This window comes from Anopheles stephensi, chromosome 2 (assembly GCF_013141755.1).
Source record: "Anopheles stephensi strain Indian chromosome 2, UCI_ANSTEP_V1.0, whole genome shotgun sequence".
NCBI classification, from domain to species: Eukaryota; Metazoa; Arthropoda; class Insecta; order Diptera; family Culicidae; genus Anopheles; species Anopheles stephensi.
This window is the reverse complement of record NC_050202.1, coordinates 32,014,145-32,035,008: the sequence shown is the minus strand read 5'-3', so window position 1 is coordinate 32,035,008 and position 20,864 is coordinate 32,014,145. Positions and strand designations below refer to the sequence as shown.

At 44.3% G+C, this 20,864-nt stretch overlaps 2 protein-coding genes and 1 long non-coding RNA gene across 3 annotated transcripts; 2 read left to right on the top strand and 1 right to left on the bottom strand.

Annotated features, from left to right (window-relative positions):
- The first annotated feature begins 57 nt into the window (after window positions 1-57).
- On the top strand, window positions 58-844 carry LOC118507105. Its single transcript, XR_004905586.1, has 2 exons — window positions 58-257; window positions 295-844. It is a non-coding gene; the product is annotated as an uncharacterized LOC118507105 (long non-coding RNA).
- A 2,510-nt stretch (window positions 845-3,354) lies between these two features.
- LOC118508064 (Bardet-Biedl syndrome 7 protein-like) lies at window positions 3,355-5,973 on the top strand. The gene is made up of 2 exons (XM_036047521.1): window positions 3,355-5,467; window positions 5,549-5,973. The coding sequence occupies exons 1-2, from the start codon at window positions 3,610-3,612 to the stop codon at window positions 5,941-5,943; spliced, it is 2,253 nt and encodes a 750-aa protein (XP_035903414.1). The 5' UTR covers window positions 3,355-3,609; the 3' UTR covers window positions 5,944-5,973.
- On the bottom strand, window positions 5,515-8,026 carry LOC118508065 (alkylated DNA repair protein alkB homolog 8). Its single transcript, XM_036047522.1, has 3 exons — window positions 7,849-8,026; window positions 6,652-7,788; window positions 5,515-6,572 (listed from the first exon to the last, which is right to left on the bottom strand). The coding sequence occupies exons 1-3, from the start codon at window positions 7,954-7,956 to the stop codon at window positions 5,940-5,942; spliced, it is 1,878 nt and encodes a 625-aa protein (XP_035903415.1). The 5' UTR covers window positions 7,957-8,026; the 3' UTR covers window positions 5,515-5,939.
- Between the last annotated feature and the right edge of the window lie 12,838 nt (window positions 8,027-20,864).

Genomic DNA, 20,864 nt, shown 5'->3' with positions numbered 1-20,864 from the left:
TCGGGATTGGGTGCTACAATTAAGGGAGCTGTTTTTTTAAACCAATTGTAGATTATCACTGATATCAGATAAAACAATGTCTCAAATTGAATTTTGAATTGAAAAAAAAACTAAGACCTTATAAGTAATAGTAAGATCACACGAAATGTTTTCCCTTTTTTAAATTTCAGCTTACAATAACAACGAAAACGTTTGAAATTTGAATGATTAACGGTTTTACGGTTTTGACTGGGATATTTTACATACGATGTTTCGCAGTGTTTTAAGGTACAATAAGGGAATCCACCTTCCGAGGCCTTCCCAAGTTACTACGCTCTTATAAGTGATCAAATGTTTGAAGAAACCTGTACTAGTCGTTGGATGGCACTAACTTGTTATTCCGACCATAGTGATAAACCCTTCTAAAGCGCTTCAGGACCTACGGAAAATGGGGACATTATGAGTACACCAGTTTGTTGATACGTGAAGGCAAATTTGGTGGTATGATTTTTTTTTTGTGCCCAGCTCATTGTGGTGAGAGACTACAGGACGAAATTATCCCACAGTAGAGATAATGAAAAAAGAAAAGGAGATAAGAAGACGTAAGCAAAAAAAATCACGGAATCGCGTTAGTCGTAAACATGTTGAAAGTTGTTAAATGCAATTTGCGCTCCAAGGAAAAAATCGTCCTGACCGTATAAAACGTAAGCATAACAGGGATATAGAAGGATTGACCGATCATAGCTACAAGAAACAGAGGAATTGTTGATACGAATCCAACTTTTAATCGCAAATAGCAATAGCGATTATGCCAATAGCAATTTTTAAATTTTCGCAAATTAAATTACTCCATCATCTCATTGCAGCGGTCTCTGTTGGAAGGTACTTCCTCTTACGAGTGGAAAAGAACAACTGACTAAGTTTATTCATCTTACATAACTATACAAGCAACGCCTACCAGATTCCTAACTCACGAGGTTGCTATGTTCCACAACACTCCTCCTCAAACTCGGCAGATTCTAATCCAATTTGTTGGCGCATCACCAGCCCAATCTGCATCTACGTACACTTCCAGTTGCCCCGGTGAACCGATTCTTAAACTCCAATCCGCGGTGGACTGAAGATAACGTAGCGTTCGTTTTGCTTCGGTCCAGTCTGCTTCTGTTGCATTATTCACCTTGCGGCCTATAATTGATGCACTGATTGCAATATCTGGTCTCATGTTTACCGCAACGTACAGGAGAGCACCCACCAGGCTTTGAAGCTCCTCGTTTCTTGGCATGGGTACCTCGTCCTTCTGCTGTGTGTTCGGGTAACCGGGATCCATCGGTATAAAAGACCGCTTCGCGATTTTCTTCATGCGCCTGCAGCTCTTCTTTCATAGCTGTCATCCACATGTCACGTACAGGGCTAGCCATCGCCTCTATGAATGTGCATGGTTCCCCCTTGGCATTGGGTGGCTATGCGCACGGTGTCTTGATATTGCTTTGGTGGAATACCCTTTGTAGAACGCTCCGTTCGTCGAATTACAGGAACAGAACTTCCTTCTTGATGGACAGATGTTTCTGGCTCCTCCTGCATACCAGATGCTTGAATCTCCAAGCTATCTTCGCGACAGGTAGAGTTATCTTCAATATCACTTTCCAATTCGTCGTTCGATGTTGCTGATTGGAAACCATCAAACTCTATCGTCATGGCCATCGTCATTTTCGGAGAATGTAGCTGCTGGAGTCTCGTCATTACCACTTTCGAGTGCTGCAACAACGGGATCTTCATCAGCTTTGCTACCAATCATCGGATAAGAAAATGGATATGGCACGATACTTCCCTGCGAAGGTTTGGTTTCCCAAACATCCCGATGTGTCAGAAAACGACAATCCCTGCTCGTGATCATCTTGTACGTTTCAGGATCGATGAAACGATAGGCTTTATGCTGCAAAGAGTAGCCTACAAATAGCATCTTTTTCGATTTTACATCCAGTTTCGAGCGCTTCTCAGATGGTATCCATACATATGCCCACGACCCGAACATCTTGAGGTGACTGAGGTCAGGCTTCTCTCCAGTCCAGAGCTCAAACGGTGTTTTCGTTATGGGCTTCGTCGGTAACCGATTCTGCAGATATGTGGCCGTGTTCACAGCTTCTGCCCAATACGTGTGTTGCAGCTGCGCGTCTAGACTCATACAACGAGCCATCTCCACCGGCGAACGATTCTTTCGCTCCGCCCCCCCGTTTTGTTGAGGTTTATACGCAGTGGTGAACTGTTGAATTATACCCTCTTGACGAAAGGAACGTTTAAGGGCTTCATTCTTGTATTCGCCACCTTGATGTACCTGTAACCTCCGATTTCTTCTAGCTTAAGTTATAGATAATAAAAATGACAAGTCAGGACCGATAACACTTGACGAGCTCAATGGTGATAGGTAGAAGAACAACAGGCTCGTAACGAAGGGTGTTTCGGCTATTTGAGGGCCGCCCAAACCGCCTGTCGTTAGATGCTTTGAAATCGGAAATCCGCATGGTAAAAGCCTTTTAGGACATCTGTTAGGGGTATCAAATCCGTTCTACGGCTTTGATTTGAGCGGATAGTTCACGGCTAAGTAGAGGCACATTGTGTTCCCAGCGACACCCATGCGAAGGTGCAGTTTTTCTGGTCCAGCGGCAGGTTAAATCCACCGTTCCGGCTCTCCTTGACATCGAGAAGCCATTTGCCAATATCTGGCATGATGGTCTCCTGCATAAACTCCGCGTTCAAGGTTGTTTATCTGGGTAAGAAAATACAGAGTTATCTTGATCAGCACACACCGATCGTTCAGATGGGTTCAATTCGATCTTAACCGTTTCCGAACTGTGCCGAAAGTGTCCTTGGACCCCTACTGTACTAAGTTCCATTCCACGCTGATGATATTTCGATCCAGTACACAAATCGCTACTTGGCATATCTTGGAATAGGTCTGCAAGGGGGATTGACTGCTAACACCCAATATCTCTCCGAGTGGAAAATTGTCAAGAACAACACCAAGCGATTGTGTTTCCCTACAGGTGCGAAATGCGTTCAACCACAATCGAGCGCAGGGTCGTTAATGGGAGGATGCATAACACCCTCATCCCTTGGTCTGACCACGTAAAATAACTGGAGTCAGTAATCGATCGCAAGCTCTCCTTCAAACTCCATATATTTACGGATTAAAGTATTCGGATACTTTAGTCTAATTTGTGTCCTCTTACAAACTTAGGGCAAAGTGCCTAACATCTAGCCACTCAATCGTACGAAATTACGAGTGCTGAACCAGTTTTTGTATGTCCAGTGTATTGTGCCTGTTTTCGGGTTTTGTTAAGTTAGGTAAATTAATATGTCTAGTTAGTATTTGTAAGCAAATAAAAATCAATATTGTTCCTTTAAAACAACTGAAGGACAGTCACACAATTCTACACATGCAAAATCTGTAACGTAAACAATTCAAATGCATGCCTCAATGCAACAGGTGCATTTCTTGGCTAACCAAAGCGCAGTCGCATGAATTCAACCGCCACTTTAGTTGCCATGGTTTCGTGAACATGGAAAAACAAAACATCATCCTTGCTTAAAAAGCAGCTCAGCTCGGTTTTAGAAAGCTGTAAATTTGCCGCGATGGAATTGGAATTAACTCGCGTCGATTACACCAACGTTGGATTAACAGGACCAAATTGCTTACAACTGCTGCCCCCCACAACTAACATTACAGCGAGCGGCTCTAGCAGTGGATACAAGCAACAGCAAAAGGTGGCCATCGGCGATCAGGATGGAGTGCTGCAGGTGTTTTCCATGAAGAAGGACGAACTGCAGGTCCACTTCAAAACGCTCCCCAACGAAAAGATTGCAGCGGTGAAGTTGGGCGGACAGTCGGGCTCGGTGGCTGATAAAATCTTCACCGCCTCCGAAAACAAGGTGCGAGGTTTCAACAAAAAGGGCAAACTATTTCTCGCCTTTGAGACGAGCCTGACCGAAACGATCCGCTCGATGTGTGTCAGCGGAAGTGATCTGCTGGTTTGTGGGAATCACGTGTACAATCACTATCGGGATTGCAAAGAGGTGGGCTCGTACCTGTGCGGGGATGTGATCGTGGACGTGGCAGCGCTTTGCCCAAACAACACCAGCCGGCTGATAACGGTGCTGGCCTGTTCCGGTCGGGTGTTGCGCATTCTCGAGCATGCTCGCGTACGCCAAACGCTGGAGCTTGAGAGTGTGCCAACGGTGTTGTACGCACCGAAGGGAATAGGAGATAGAATTCTGTGTGGTTTCACGGACGGAAGTGTGATACTGTTTCATCTTAACCTGCTATCAACGGAGGTGAAACGAGAGGTATTGGTCGCCGATCGCGAGGCGGAAGGTATGTTGAGTGCCGTCACGTGCCTTGCAACCTACGATCTTTCGGGCGACGGTAAGGAAGAGCTGATTGTCGGACGGCGCGACGGAACGCTGCAGGTGTTTGCGATGAACTCCGACGAGTATCAGTTTGAAATGGAATGCACGCAAATCTATCGCGAAAACTTCAACGAGAGCATATCGGCCCTACAGGGAGGATGCGTGGGAGCGACCAACTACACGGAGATAATAGTGTGTACGTACTCGGGGCGTATATTCGGCCTGACGACGCAATGCATTAGCAAAAGTTTGGGAGATAATGGAACGAGCGCGGAAAAGACCGCTGGAACACCGATCGATTCGTCGGCGAAACTGCAGCGCATAAGGGCCGAGATTTACGAGCTGGAGCAAACGATCGCCAAGGAACGGGAACGTTATCAACTGTCCACGCAGGCGCTTTCGTCTGGGTTGTCCGCCATACCGATGCTACCGATAAATGATTCCTTCGTGCTGTCGAAGGACGATGCCACGTTTCTGCTCTCGCTGGAAATACCAACTCCAATCGAGCACGTGCTACTGCAGTGTGACGCACCGATCACGCTGCTGGACGTGGAAAAAAACACCGCCGTCGTTAGTTTCAGTGAGTGTGACAAGTTGAGCGGAAACAGTCTGCTGGCGAGTTATCGCTGCCAGCTAAACACGAACCGTATCGATTTAAAGTTTCGCACCATCGAGGGTCAAAGCGGAACGCTGCAGGTGTACATCACACCGAACCTGCAGCCCAAATGTTGTCAGCTGAAGCGTTACCCGATCAAACCACTTTCGCTGCACATGATCGTACATAATGCTACGGACGAGATGCTTGCCCGACCGATGAACATGCTGACGCTCAAAGGACCCTTCAGCCAGGCGGAAATGCACAACTGGATGATAAACAGCATTCCTGAGCTGCCGGAAAAGCTGTACGAAAGCGGTAAGGTGCAGTACACGTTTAGGCACGTGTTCATCGGCACGATGCTGGTCTGTGAGTATGGTAAAGGGGAGGCCACTTTTCGAAGTGACAATATATCCACCATATCGATATTGAAGGATTTCATCACCAAGGAAGCGACGAAGAAGCGGATAAAATTGGAAATTTCGACTTGTGAGTACTCTTGATGTTTCGGAGGTTTGTAAGTAAAGCATTGGACGTTTCCTTAACGGTGATCCTGTTGTTTCATTGCAGCCATTAACGAATCCACAATTCCCTCGCTGATCAAGCTCATCGAACCCATGATTCTACACTACAATAAGCTTACCAAGGATTATCAGCTCGCCCAGGCTCTCCTCGATCTGGACATTCGGGACGACGACGAGTTCAATACGCTGGCCGAAGAGTATCGCGCGCTCATTCGCAACCAGCAATCGCTCGGTACGGAATTTCGGAAGCAGCCGACGATACTGAATCGAATTTATGGCATTCTCACGGACTTGTACATCGACAAGTTCAAGTTTAAAGGGGTGAACGTAAAAACCAAGCTGCCACAGTTGATTGAATTGCTCGACAATTATTCGTATGACGAGCTGGTACAGTTTTACAGCGTAGCCAAAGCTGGGGACGAAGAAACCGGTGACGCCTAGTCGACCGTGGTTGGGTTTGAGTGATGTTTCTTTTCCAACACTACGCACCAATTTCCCTGATCGTAGTAGCTTTCGACTAGCGTGATTTGATCACCACTGTCCAGACAGAGTTTTTCCAGCTCGTGTTCTTCGAAAACATGATAGTACCGTAAAAATGTGGTCTTTTCCATCGATTCGCTAGTTCGCAGTTGCCACGGTACGAGCAAATCCTGGTGTTGAAACTGTGTTCGGTTTGTATGCACCGGAAGCGTGCAATCGGTTGCTCCAACAATAACATTTTCCGTTTGCACCATCGGAGAACCTTCCTGGGCTGATTCTGGATCGTTCTGAGTACTTGGTTTGTTGTTGTGTTTGTTTTGCCGCAAGTAGCTGGATTTTTTCGCATTAGCTTCCTGATTTTTGGCCCACACGTAAATCAGCGCTTTACCACCGGGTCGTAACACGCGTACCATCTCTGAAATGGCCTGTTTGCGTCGCTGATCGGTTGCTAGATGGTGAATGACCGCAATACTTATGCAGGCGTCGACCGATTCGTCGCGGAACGGTACTGCGAGACAATCACACTGCAGCACATTGAATCCTCGATCCACACAAACCTGCAGCAAACCCTCGCTACGGTCACATCCGAGCTGTGAAAAAAAAAAACAACCAATAAACCATCACCAACCTACTAGATGAATATTTTAGTAAACAATTGCTTATTCTTACCATCAGAGCACATTCGCTCGAAGCTAGATACTTTCCGTTTCCGCAACCAACGTCTAGCAAAACCGCCCCTGCAGGTAACGATCGCACAAACGCCTCTACCCTTGGCCATGGTGAGTGTCGAGTGTCGCTGAAATGTTTCGCTATCTCATTGTAAACCCGATGAACGTTCTGTGCTTCGACCTGTGCCGCGTGACATTCCAGCAAAATGGTTTGCTTTTCCGCGGTGTCACAGAGGCTGGGAAATGGGCAACCGCAACGTTCGCCCGGAAGTAATCGTCGAAACGTTAACGAAACTCGAAGCTTTCGCTTGCGTACAGTCAATCCACCGTTCGATGCTGGAACCGTGTCCATCTTGCGGGGTGTTATACCGTGCGTCCAATCGTATCGGCTTTCTCCGCCCATTATTAGCAGCGACCTGGCAGGTAAGTCCACACAAACCTGCTTCCCCGAGAAGGGTTGTTTAAATTCCATCACTACGTCGCTTCCAAGCGAGAGGGATAGTATTGGATCGTCGAAGGCACTGTGAGTGTCTACGTGCGGTGGTATGCCCTGCCCGGGGTCGTAGTGGTTCACCGTTAGCTGATCCGGAACGTGCCAGCGCAGTTCGGGGTGCAAATTTTGAAGCCTTTTCCACAGCTCATCACACACGGCGGGTATTTTTCGTTCCAGCGGCTTCGTCTTATCCACATTATTTGTTCCGTAAACAAATTCGTACCCAAAATGCTTTACTTTGCGATGCTTGAGGGTCTTCTTGAATTGCAAGTCGGTTGCTTCACTATCGTCACAATTAACAGCTTCCAACAGAACCTTTTCCATTGCCTCGTCGATAAAATCACGTTCCAGTATCAGACCGCTGGGTAGATTGTTGCTGCACCATGGACCATTATTATCCAGACACGGAGGAAGGGCATTGCAAAATGCCAGCAGCAGTACGGCTCCATCTTGACCCAGCGTACAAACACCGTTCAGCGCCATATACACCGCATGAGCACTAGCTTTGGACGTACAATGGAGGAAGCAGTACGATTTGCCCGGAGGAAACCGGACCTGTTGAATCGGTCCATGCGGCAGAGCTTCTGCTAGTAGAGCTTCTTGCTGTAAACCTGTCGAAAGGCCCGCGTTGCAGATTACGATAAACTACGAGAAGGGAGATCATCAGATATACTGCCACCCACAACCGTACTACACAAAGCTTACATCCGTTGGATCATCACAAAACTGAGTTCCAGCATCCTTTTCAATGAGCAGCTGGCACCGTTTGATTTTTTTACCAATTTTTTTCTCCAAATTCTTTGAGAGAGTCATTACTAAAGCAAGAACTGCAGCAGCAATCGCGTACACGGCATGCTGGCCTGTGAAATGTAAACAAACAAATTTGACAGCCGGGCCAAGGTAAAGACAATGAGAAGGCAACCGGAGAAAACGGCCGGAAGCGCCATCTGTGTGTCAAACTTTACAACTTTTGTGAAGTAAAAAAGCTCGAATGGCATTGAAAGGATATTATTCAAAATAATGTCCTTGGTGTTTCCTTAATATTGTTAGTAATGGTGTATTGTGTTTTTTTGTTTTTCTTTTAAAAATCTGCTAACTTGAGATTTGTACAGTACAGAACTTATCCTAGCAACTTATGCCAAATTGTTTTTGGTGTAGAATATACAACCAACATTTTTTTTGTATTCATAAAGAACGGTCTGGCCGTAATGCTGGTACAACCAACATTATTCCCATAACATTTTTCAAAGATAATTTCAATATGATTAGTATCGTTGTCAACATCAATTGAGTCCATTTCAAGTCAGCATGGGCCCAAATCAAACGTATCATCGCCAAATGCAAATATTAAATGACATTATTTGTGGTTTAATGTTTACCTTCGAATTCATCGCTGGCTCGATTACCCGTCCTAATGATGCATTCCAGTCATTTCACAATTGGCCTTTATTGTTGGCCAGTATTCTTTTCCCCAATTGCATGATCAATTTGCAAAGTTATCAAACCAATACCGACCCATTGCGTTTGGCTATCAAGAGAATGGCAATGGCAATTGTGCAGTATGACGATGGTAGGGCAGCCGCCATTCGCTTGCTAACCATTTGTTTGCTATGCAAACTAGCAATTGCAACGGGTAGAACATCAAAGGTTACCAACGGTGAATTGCTTGTCAGGTCGGTGTATGTTGCCGCGACTTCAAAGAGGTGCAACGCTGTTGCATACATGAATGAGCGGGTAGCACAGCACGCGAAGCCACCTTTCCTTTTGGGAATCAATCGGAGGCTAGCGAAGCACCTTGAAGAACCGATGGAAGGAAGTACCAACTACATAAGAATTTGGCACTGAAAATGAAAATGGAAGGTGAAATGATAGCAGCAGAGAAGCAAGCTTGTAAATGATTAGAAAACTCATTTCGCTAATATTGCTTCCAGGAATCCGTGGTGGCAAATTATTCTTCTGCCCGTCCCGTCAGAATTTACCAGTTGACGGGACGCGAACGCGTTCCCTGTCCGGGGGGTGTCCACCAAGAATTCCACCGAATCGGAGGCCAATCGGAGAGGTCACCCTTGCTTGGTGTGGAATAAATTGAATTTCACTTATTTATTAGGTTGAATTATTTGCCAATCTCTGGCTCGAGATAACGTACGGATGGAGGAGAACGATCCTCATCCTACCCGTGTACTTTGTACTGAAATCGATTTGAAAGCGATTAGGGAGCGCATGTGATGCTTCCTGCAGTTTTGTATTCCTTTTTCCCCCAAATGACCTTCCCTAGCATGAATACGCCAACACATACACACACAAAGGATACTACCATTCGGGGCAAGTGTCCGGAAGGGAGAACTGCGCAATATCTGCACTCACCGTGCATTTTATTGCACTGGACTTGCACTTATCCTTCGCGCTCGGTTGCGTGGCGCTTGGGGAAAGGATTTGTTTTGCCTTTGACCATGCTGCCCGCGTGTCCTATGAGCTTCAGGGGTAGTGCGGGCCGGCACACCGGAAAAGAGGAAGTCAATCTGACGCCAAACTGTCCGCGTGCGTGGCTGGTTGACCGATGTTTATCTGTGCTTTGTGAAAGCTTGCCGTTTTTTGTGTTGTGTATGCTTTAGTTTATTTTCAACTGACGTCGCTCACTCTGGTGCACGGACATACCTAATCCGGGGTGCAATTAAATTGCATTTTCCCCCCCGATTTCCCCCCTCCATCGGCATGGGACAGCAAGCAAGAAGCAACCATCAATGATTGCTATCTTTCGCTATCGTGGCTAGGTCAGTCCACACGAAACACACGATCCAGTCGGTCGGAAGTGACCGATTGCATTTGTGCAAACCTGATGGGACACTAGGTGGAAGCTTGTGCGGACGGGTAAAGGACGGGCAGGAAATGTTTGCAATGGACCTCAAGTAAAGTAATGCACTGGAAATTTATAACAAAAAACCAGTAGCAAAATGTCCGATGGAATGACTAACTGACTTGATCACAAATTGAAACGAGTGACGTTCATGTGCCACGTATCGAAAGGGACAGCCCGTGCAGCGGGATACCGGCCGGAGACAAAAAACTGCACGCCATTGCAATAATCGGTTTTGTTTTTTGGTTTTTGTTGTGGAAGAAGATACCACAAAAACAGGCGAAACCCCAACGATGACATCGGTAGCAAATGGGGTTTTGCATGGGAAATGGCAATGGCCAAAAGGGTTTTTGTTTTTACTGAGGTACAGAAATAGAGAGAGAGAGAGAGAGAGAGAGAGAGAGAGTAATTTACTGAAATTGCACTTTTTGCCGGAATTAAAGTGCAGGGTACAGTGAAGGTAGGACATTAGTTTGATTTACTCTTCGCAGTGTGCATGTTGACATTCGGACTTTCTTCCGATAAGATAATGAATATGAAACTGCCAGCCCGGGGAAATGTCTAAGTGGGAGATAGGTGTGCTTTTGCTGTATTATTTTAAATCCTTTTAATAGGAGTTTTGTATTCACAACATTCAGTACAAATTGGTGTAATTTATGGTGACTTTATTTTACCCGTAGCAAGGTAGACAGTCCTGCGTACGAAGAGGCTATCTGGGTGGGATTTGATCTCCGGTCCTATCGTGTGAGAAGACCAGCAAAGATCGCCGGATCAAAGGACTCTAAAGCCTAGTAATGGAATAGTCATAATCAGTTAACCGCACTGTCAAAAAAATTTATCCATATCGATAAAGTAATGCTGTTTTTATTAAGACAAGAGCACAAAATTAATTTTCAAACTTGTTTCTGTCCCACATAAGCTGAAATCGGATAGTTTTGAATCATTAACTTATTTTAAATAACTAGTTTATAGAATGGAAAAATTGGCCCAAGTAAATGGGACTTGTACGAATTGTCGTCCTGTTGATTTTTTCTCCATGGTTGTTTTTCGGTAAGCATTAAAAGAGAATATGCAACCGAGCATACCCCGGATAAGGTTACTAGTATATTGATAGTGATAGCTAAGTAAATTGAAAGGAGAATTATTGATAAATAGTTTTGAGAAACATGACTAAAGCCGTTCAATTCGAATAAAAAAAAGTTAATATACAAGTTATGGAAAACATTTAAATTTCAACTCAATTGCTTATTTCTAGAACACACTGATTGTTGATTGCATATCCAATTGTGAACAACTCATTGTATAATTTTGCAGAGGAAAGTTTTACATTTTAAACATTTATTTTTGTTGTTCAATTATCGAAATGGCTAGCAATATTTCTGCCATTTTTGGTTCACTATACTACACTTAATAATACCATGTAGCTGAATAGTCAGTCCGCACTATGGGCGAATGGTCCAGAAGAGCCTTGAGCTCCGGACCAGCCGTATGAAGACCGGTGCCGGTGTTGCCTCTACCACCGAGCCGCCCCACAGGTCGTTCTATTTTAATAAAAAAATACTGAAATGTTTATTAAAATGATGTTTAAAACTTCTTCTTCTTCTTCTTCTTCTTTGACCCAACGAACTCTTTGGACATGCCTTCCATTTCTGGTTTAGTAGACTTAGTGAAACCAGTTAGAAGGATAGTCAATCCTCACTGCGGAGGAACGGTCCGTGTTTTAAAATGTAACTTTCCAGAAAAACACAGGACTTCATGATGACGATTATTTTTGTTTGAGTAAATGATTCTAGCAGAACAGTTGATATGCAGCTAGCATGTGGAATATAAAGTAGAGCTTATATCGCCTGAGGTTAAGGTAAATTAATTTAACTTTTGTATAAAGAGGTCATTTTTTTAAATTAAAGAAAGAAAATTTATCTAAGATTCGTGTCGCTTCAAAAAGCCGTTAGTTGTGGATTTGCAATGGCAGTTTCATCGCAATTGATGTTTTGTGCAAATGATGACCACTAACTAGTCCATAATTGGTGGCTCTACTCTGAGTGCAAATTTTGCACTGATAAGATTTTTGGAAAACTGTTCTATAGAGTTCTCTTTCTCTCTTCTTGGCCAAATGACTTCTTAGGTTATGCCTACGATTTCTGGCTTACTAGTTACTAGTGAGTAGATTATCTAACTACTCACTGGCTACGTAGTTGGATAGTCAGTCCTCACTACAAGCGAGCGGTTCGGATGGGATTTGAACCCCGATTCAGCCGTATGAAGACAGGCGCGGATGTCGTCTCACCTTGTTCTATAGAGTTAAAATAATTAAAATTATTTAAAAAAAAGATGATGAAAACAAGAATCGGATTTGTTTAAATGTAGACGATGTTGATATTATTGTAGTTCCGACAATACGACAAGAAATGGAGTAAAAAGATAAATATATTAGTACAATATAGAGATTGTAATTAATTAGTTTAATTTGGGGCGGTCCGGTGACCGAGGCCACAGCGGCGCCGGTCTTCACACGACAGGGCCGGGGTTCAAATCCCATCCAGACCGCCTCCCCGTAGGTAACACTGTCTACTTTACTACGGGTAAAATTAAGTCGCTGAAAGCCATTTCTGGGCAGGCCGAGACCTCTCGAGGTTGTAGTGCCAAGGAAGAAGAAGAAGAATTATTTAGTATTTTAATTCAAACTAGTTTTTCAGAAGTAGAAAAAAAATCATCTCTCTGTCCAGTTAGACAAATTAAAATTAATTTCAGTCCTAATTGACCCCCCCCTCCCCCCCACTTACTACTTAGTGTTGCAGTTGTTAACAAATATGCCGTTTTTGTCGTGTAATTGAAATTATCCAAAGAACGTTTTCGCCTGTCAGCCAGTCCAATGCATCATAATTGATCTTTTGACCATCGGGTTTTGTGTACTGGGAACCACAGTAAGTAAGACTGACGCGTCCCAAATTGTGCATCATTGTCCGTTAAACAGGTGCACCAGACCAGAGTGGGAAAGTGCCGTTGACTCCATATAAGAAACACCCCAACACGACGACGCCTTAATTCCGCAGTCACCCACTTCCTTGGTTCCCTCTGGCCGGTGGTTTTGAGTAAATATTTATGGCATCTATTCTTCTTTTGCCCGGCAGCCACTCACTGTGGAGCTGCTAATTATCTTTCCACCAGCAGTTCGCAGTTCCACCTGATTCGCTTGTCCAGCGCGTCCACGGGAAGGTTTTGCTAACGGGGGAGAAAGAAAACAAGCTCTCGGAATGCTTTAAATTACCAAATTAACCCCATTTTTTTGGCCCCACAATCGGCTTGGCGCGTTGCATGGGTCTATTTTCGCATTCTGCCCCAGCCGTCCAGTGTTTGGCGGGGCAATAAAGGAAATGCATCCAGGCTCGGTGGTTAGCGCTGGTCGGGAACGCGATCTTACCCAGCTGTGTGGAAATTTATATTGCAATAAAACCAAGTGGCAACACACACTTCTTCCCATGGGGCTGTTATAAAGTGTGCCCCATTGTGTAGTGGTGCCGTAGTGCACCATCGGTGGGAAATGCACCGGGGAACTCGTTTTTCTCTTCCAACGCTTTTGGAGGAAAATTTGTACAGCGCCCAACGCAGCGCAAACGAAGTAGAAACCACTGCGCGGTGAGTTCTAGTTTAACTGAGAATGATCGAGAACGTTCTAGAGGGTGCTCTGCTCCATCTGTTTCGGCGTGCTTAGCTTTGCTGAAGAAGAACCAGTTTTAGATAAAAATTAAAAGCTTCCATAATGTTGTGATTTGTTGTTCCCCTTCGAGTGATCTTCTAAAAGTACAAAAAAAGGATTCTAGGGATATGGATGTTTTGGTTTTGATACCTATCAAATGTCCACCATCTACTTCAAACATTCCCGAGCCCTTAAGGGGAAGATCGCTTAAACGTCATTCAACGAAGAATAGGACACCACCGTAAGCGAATATGGCTAACAGGCGGACGCGGCCCGTTTTTAATCCCTTCGCCTTCCGTAAGGATCCAACAGAGGGTCCACGAAAACGGAGGGTCAAGAAAAGGTTTAATTTTAATATCAATTTTATTGACCATCGTAGAAAATGGCTGGAAAGATAAAACCATCCATAAAGGGGCATCGCGAGATGGCGCGGATCGGCCGTGTAACATAACCCACGCACCGGGCAAAAGGGTCTCGAGAGGAAGGATACACCAAAAAAAAGGCCCAAACGAACCTCCACTACACTGTTGTGGCCCCGATCCTTCACCTCGTTCACCCGGTGTGCATACCTCCCGGGTTGTTAGAACTATTATTTTAAAGCGTTTTTCGTTGTTTTCTGTTGCGTTCCGCTTTTTGGGTCCTCACGGTTTCGGGAGGTCCTCCCATTGTACGCCTGCATCTAACCAGCGACATGTCCGAATCTGCCGGGAGGATCATGTTTCCCCCGGTGGTCAATGTTTTTACAGTTTGTTCGTTCTCCTTCGCATCATCATCATCATCATCGTCGTCGAGGTATGGCGTCACGGGGATCCGGATCCGGATGGGCTGACGCACTAAGGAATGTGTGTTGTTGCCCTTTTAAGGTTTTGTACAGCTCGTATGCCCCACTGAGACTAATAATAGCTAATCATGACGGTAACACGCGCAAGTGTGGACTTCATCGCGTCTTTTTTATTCGAAAATCTGTGCATGTGTGTGAATAGTTCCTGTACTTACGAAGATATAATTCTTATAATGTTTATCTCTCTCTCTTTTTGGTCTAACTAACTCTTAAGGCCATGACTTCCCTTTCTGAGTTACTTATGGATAGATTAGACCTCACTACTTTATCAGTTCTCACTCACTTATTATGGTTACAGAAAGCAAATTAATTGAAACTTCGCAACAGTCTTACGCGTCCTTTAAGCATTTTAGGACCTCAAGAAGGGACCACCTTTTTAGAAAAATACGTGATGGAAGAAAATAATGTGTCAAATGCTATGCTTGAAAGGAACCCAATCGATCACGAGTGTTGAACAATTCGCAATTTTGTATTTTTAACCATTATGTGCAATTTTGCTTATTAGTCCTGTTTTAGGATGAGTTCTAAAAAGAAGATTATTATAATTTGAAGTCCGTCTGACACACATATATTGTTAATCAGAAGTAATTTAGTATACCAATTTCGTTGAAGCCGCAACGGTTACACCAGTACCAAGCATGGAATCCCTTCCGAACACATGACTGGCTAACTACGGATACAATAAGTCAAGGAGGCCAGTAATGGTAGACATCGACCTTTTGAGGCTGTAGAAGCCAATAAGTAGGTTTTTTTTAATCTATTTTACGTTCAATTATGCAAAAACGTTAAGGGAAGAGATGGCTGATATGGGTGGGAATGTTTGGTATCATGTTTCAAACGCCATCGGTCCTGATCTCATCTTGGTTTAATGATCTCTTGCCTGCTTTTTCTGGCTTACTAGACTTAATAATGCCACGTAGTTGGATAGTTAGTCAGTCCTCACTACGGGAGAACGGTCCTGATGGGATTTGAAAGCCAGTCCTGCCGTATGGAGACCGGTGCCGGTGTTGCCTCTATCACCGAGTCGCCCTTCGCTCCCGAATCTGTACAATTGCTTTAAAGAAAATTTTTGGTCGTTAGTTTTGATGTTATCCCAAATTGTATTAAAGAACTTCAATGAGGAGCCCATCCGTTCTTGTAAATCACGAAGAAAAGCTTGCAGCTATTTGATTTAAGAATCTTATGAATTTTTGGTACAGGACTTGATAAATCAAATTTATCATAATTATTTAACTGCAAAATTAAAGAAACTAAAGAAATATATTAGTGTCTTATAGCCACATTTTCTTCACTATCAATACATGTCACCAGGAGCGCTGGAAAACTTCTGATTGCGCATACGGTTATCACAAACGATAGACAATTTGTCCCTTTTCCCTTTTTCTTGTCACTGTTTAGCTTTTCCTACACGCGGAGGAGCAATCTCTACAAACACGAAGCAAGAGAGATAGAGAGAGAAGGACGACTTAAAAGACAATCTCAACTGGCAACACGTGAGGTTGTAATTCCGTTGGCGTAACTTTTCGGGATACGACTGTTTTTTTTTCGTTGGTTCCCTGTTTTTGCTTTCGGGTTCGGGAACCAAAGTCAACCCAGAAAGGAAAGAGAAGTAAAGAACGCGACACAAGCGAGGAAAAGAAAAAGGAAATAGATGCGATCACGCCGAAAGAAAAAGTAAAAAACAAACCAAACAGCAGAGATCCGATCAGTGACCTCGTTTCGTTTGAAGGTGATTTCAAGGGCAAGGCTATGGCTTCACCAGCTCAAACTGTCACGAAGGACTAACAGTAGTAAAGGATGAAAAGCAGTATCAGCTCGCTTGGAACCGTGTTTTTCCCCGAAAGCGTACCGCGATGACATGCGGGAGTTAAATTAAAAACACAGCTCTACATTACGACCAGCAATAACAATCGCCCAGAGTGGTAAAGGAAACGGACGGTAAACCTTTAACCTGGGGGAAACGGTAACGATCCACCAGACTGCAAAATCACCTTTTGCCGTGTTGCGAATGTGGGGTGGACATAATTTAGAGATTATTATTTATGCAACCAGCGGATTGTAATGCGATCGTAAACAAGCGTGTTATGGTGGCGTGGCGTGTATTTGCTTAGACGCGGACGCAGACCATTCGGATCGGTATCCTTGCCTTAACAAACGAGCGGGGATGGTAAAAAATGGCAATTGCCATTTTATTTGCCACTAGTAAAATTTTTGGATTCGTAATTGTGCGGACAACAGTCTGTGTCACGTACGTTGCGTCTATGGCTCGCGATCGTTATGGAGGGCACCCACCAAACGAACAGCAATCGCTCAAGGAAAGCTCCCTCACATCAGAGCAAAAAGGGAAAGCAAACTAGCCGCGATTCGCCTTTCTCCGTGATATAATTTTACACATATATAGCTTTATGGCTTTACACGGTCGTTATTTGTGGTGCGAAAATCGCACCATCGAGTCCGGCCGGCCGGACCGGTAACGGGTATCAACAGTAAAAGTAAAACTAAGCCAAAACCAACCTTCTACACACTACAACCAGCCCCGTAACCTGTGTCTCGGCCGTTTACTTTTATATTTCATATTTCATGCTTACACCATCACGCCGACAAACCATTGCTGCCCACTGCTTGGCTTTGGCTTTTTTCTCGCTCTCGGGTTGGGGGCGCGTAAAAGTGGCTAATTTTCGATGTTTCGGTACCACCTTCGCAGCCGGCTGCTCCGTGTGCACCGGTTATAACTATTATTTATGCCTTAATTTTACGTTTTTGTGCGCGGCCGTCATGCGTTTTGCCAGCGGCAGCAGCCACGGTACGGCGTGTGCCGTTTTTATTGCACACTTCTACGATGGCACGACCTTACCGAATCAGCTGTTGCAAACTTTCTTTCGGTGGCGGTCTGCCCGTTTGGTAGACTACACGGCACAGCGCACGATACAGTGGGGGACGATTTTTTACTGCAATTGTTTTCAGTGGTGTGTTTGGAAATAAGGGTTTTTTGTTAATGAAAGTAATTGTACTGGAGAATCTATTTTAAGGTAGAACTTTCTCTATGTTAAATAAAAATTGTTGTAAAATCATTTGATTCCTAATCAACCCTAATTGATTGCTCCTGACTGATATTATTTCGAGCAGGTTGGAACAGGTAAAAATTGCAACTCCAGCAAAAGTCCTTTAAATAGACGGACGAGCGTTATCGCCGCAAAGTGTAATCATTTAATATCAAATCTTGTGGACAACCGAGTACTCTCTGTCGATGTGAACGATCGAGACAGATTTATCTGCTGGGTTATTCGGTATCATTCTCGTGACATGGTCAATCCACCGGAGATTGGCGAACTTAATTCGTTGTTTTTAGATTTTCGTTCATTTTGGATGTGAGAGTCTATGTCTCATGGGCTTTTTGGTTGTCAGAGTCCATGTTATTTTCTATGCGGCCCCAGTCTCGTCCGTCGCAACAGGTGTTTAGAGAAGTTTACCAAGGCGAATACTTAGGCGATCGGTTGTCAGTCAGCTTCTTTGCATAGAGCTTTTGATAGTGGGTTTGTGAGCCATCGACCGGAATTACCTGCTTAATCAGAAACAGGGCTATTCTACTCACCTAGTCCAGTGGTTAACAATACATAAAACGACCAAGCTTGTGGTGAGCAATAATCATCATGATTTTGATACGTTCATAGTTTTTTTAGGGCTTTAATATTTAATTTTGACTGGCTGTTCACATTTTTTTCATACACGTAATACCAGCGTTCTGATGAACTCGAAAAATATAAAATAAATCCTGTATCCTGCTCAGTTCCATCTGTCATGCGTTAGAGACCGGGAACGTTTTCGTGAGTGTGATCGCTGAAATCACTGAGAATTTTTCGTGAGATCACTGAAATGCTTTAATAATTTCTTGTTCTATAATTATGTAACTTCTTTATTATTTAATTATTGCAAAAAAAATTAATAACTACTAAAAACGGTGCGAATTGAGAAGTTGTGGTTGTTGAGTCGCGGAGAAATCTATGATTATTTTCTCAAAAGGTCTTGGAAGAAAACGTGTGTACTGCTTGATACTTCTTTTGTGAGTGCGTTTATTCATATTCTAAACCCTAATCCTAAATTTACACCTAACAGTTCATTCCTATAATTCATCCGAAACTGCCTTCGAGAATGGCATGCGGATTGCCTACATATTAGGAGCATTCATCCTTCAATATTTTCCAAATGGCTCAAAAATTGAAACCTACTGTCTCACGGTGTACTGAGTGGCGAAGGAAAGCGAAAAAAAAAAACAAAACAAACATACAACCACCCAAACCATGCTTCACCGGTTCCGACGATTAAATTATGACAATCAATGAACAAAGGCAGGCGGAAGCCAGAGGCCGCACAGCTGAGGGGAGAGAAAAATGGAAAGTTAACCCCCTGTACGTAGGCCGGGGTGCATGAAGCTTTTCCGTTCGTCTTTAATTGGCGGCCCGGATCAGCCGATGGGGTCGCGTTCCGAGCAATTATGCATTGCAGTGATTGATATTTGCAAATGGCTCGTATGTTTTCACCTGCGTGGATTCCAGTGGTTCAAGTGGTGGATGAGCAGTGAGCACCGTCTTCTTCTTCTTCTGCTGCCACTGACGTTTTTTCTTCTTGTATCTAAAGTGTCGATCCCGTTACGGTTTTGATAGTGCAGACTATTTTAAGCTACTCATTTTCTTTGCTTTTATCACGAGCAGCAAACCGGGGAAGCTTGGTGCGGTGAGTCTCGGTCTGTTGAGATACGCATGAGAAACCCGGGTTGGCTGTGTGCGATCTGTGTGTCTGTGGGTGAATTAATGAAAGGGGGGAAGCATTTAACAATTAACACATTATAATGTACATTAATTGCTTATCGGTTCATTAAAATAGGGGCACGCTCGCGCGAAAAAAAGGCACAGCCACATTTATGCTATCGTGCACTTAGCTGAGCTGTGGAATCGACGGGCAGTCCAAATGCACCATCGCGCATCGTATCATAATAAGGGGGGGAACTGGAATCTTGTGCATCCGTTTACACTGGTTGAATGTTTTTTCGTGGGTGGAAGCATGGAAAATGGAAAATGAAAGAAAAGCACCTCCTTACGTGCTAAGCAGTTAGTAAGTTCTCTTAAGTCACTTGAGTCGCGATCCCACCTTTCCCAGACAAAATGGAGCTTGGGGTTCATTTTGGGTACGATCTTTAAATTAATTGATTCAAATGGCACTGTAACACAAACACTGATCTACGCAGGGGTTGATGTACAGATAGGTGGCCGCACTTTTGAAGTCGTACAAAATTTCACCTATCTGAGGTCAAAAGTCTGCACCAACAACAATATTGATGTTGAGTTATGCGCAAGTGAGCTGGCTGCCAACCGATAATACTACAGTCTCAGGAATCTTCTCCACTTAAAATACCTGTCACGACGGACGAAACTGGGATTGTACAGAACATTTATAGTCCCAGTACTCACATACGCCTCTGAGACATGGACTCTGTCCAAAACTGACGAAGCCCTCTTAGTCGCGTTCGAGAGGAAGATGCTCAAAAGGATATTTGGCCCCGTATGTGTGGAAGGAAAATGGAGGAGCCGCTACAATGACGAGCACTACGAGTACGAAGGTCTCACCATTGTGCAGCGAATTAGACTCGCCAGGCTCCGGTGGGCTGGTCACGTCATGAGAATGACACCGGACGACCCAGCCCGTAAAGTCCTTTTAATCCGTCGTAGGCCCAAACTGAGATGGGGTAATGGACCCTGAGCAGCGTCAAGGATTGTTGCAGCAGGCCAAGACAGCGAAGCGGTTGTAGCGTCAGATATGTAAGTAAGTAAGATTTAAGTCGCACACGTTTTTGACTTCGCGGGATGCAACTGGTAAAGTGCAATGACTGTCAACTGAACCGAGCTCTGAATAGGCTAAATTCCTTCCTTCACCATCGAGTCACGTGGCTCTTGTCCGGTAAGAATGGAATAAACCCTTTTTTTCAATAACACGTCAAACTAATTGTGGTCCCCGATGCTCCCCGTTTTCCACGCGAACGCGGGTTTTCCCCCCACCACTTGTTCTATTATTGTGATGAAGTGCCACTTTGTTTCGTCCCAATAATGGGAAATTTGCGTGCGCAAAATGTCGTTCCCTTACCTCGCACGTCCGCAAATTATGCAAATAGCATTTCAGAATGGTTTGGCTGTGTTTGCTTTTCCTCTGGCAAACCAAGCAGTGGAATGTCCGTTTACAATCTCTTCGAACGGTAGGAAGCGCAAAGGACGCACGAAGGACGCGCCAGTAGAACGAAGGACTAGTTCCACGTGGAGGGGAGAGTTGTTTTTCGTTTT

Coding starts and splice junctions, on each gene's coding strand:
- LOC118508065 (XM_036047522.1), bottom strand. CDS start 7,956: ATGACTCTCTCAAAGAATTTGGAGAAAAAAATTGGTAAAAAAATCAAA. Junction 7,789..7,848: donor TTTGTGATGATCCAACGGAT/GTAAGCTTTGTG, acceptor CCCTTCTCGTAG/TTTATCGTAATCTGCAACGC. Junction 6,573..6,651: donor CGAGCGAATGTGCTCTGATG/GTAAGAATAAGC, acceptor TTTTTTTCACAG/CTCGGATGTGACCGTAGCGA.
- LOC118508064 (XM_036047521.1), top strand. CDS start 3,610: ATGGAATTGGAATTAACTCGCGTCGATTACACCAACGTTGGATTAACA. Junction 5,468..5,548: donor AAAATTGGAAATTTCGACTT/GTGAGTACTCTT, acceptor GTTTCATTGCAG/CCATTAACGAATCCACAATT.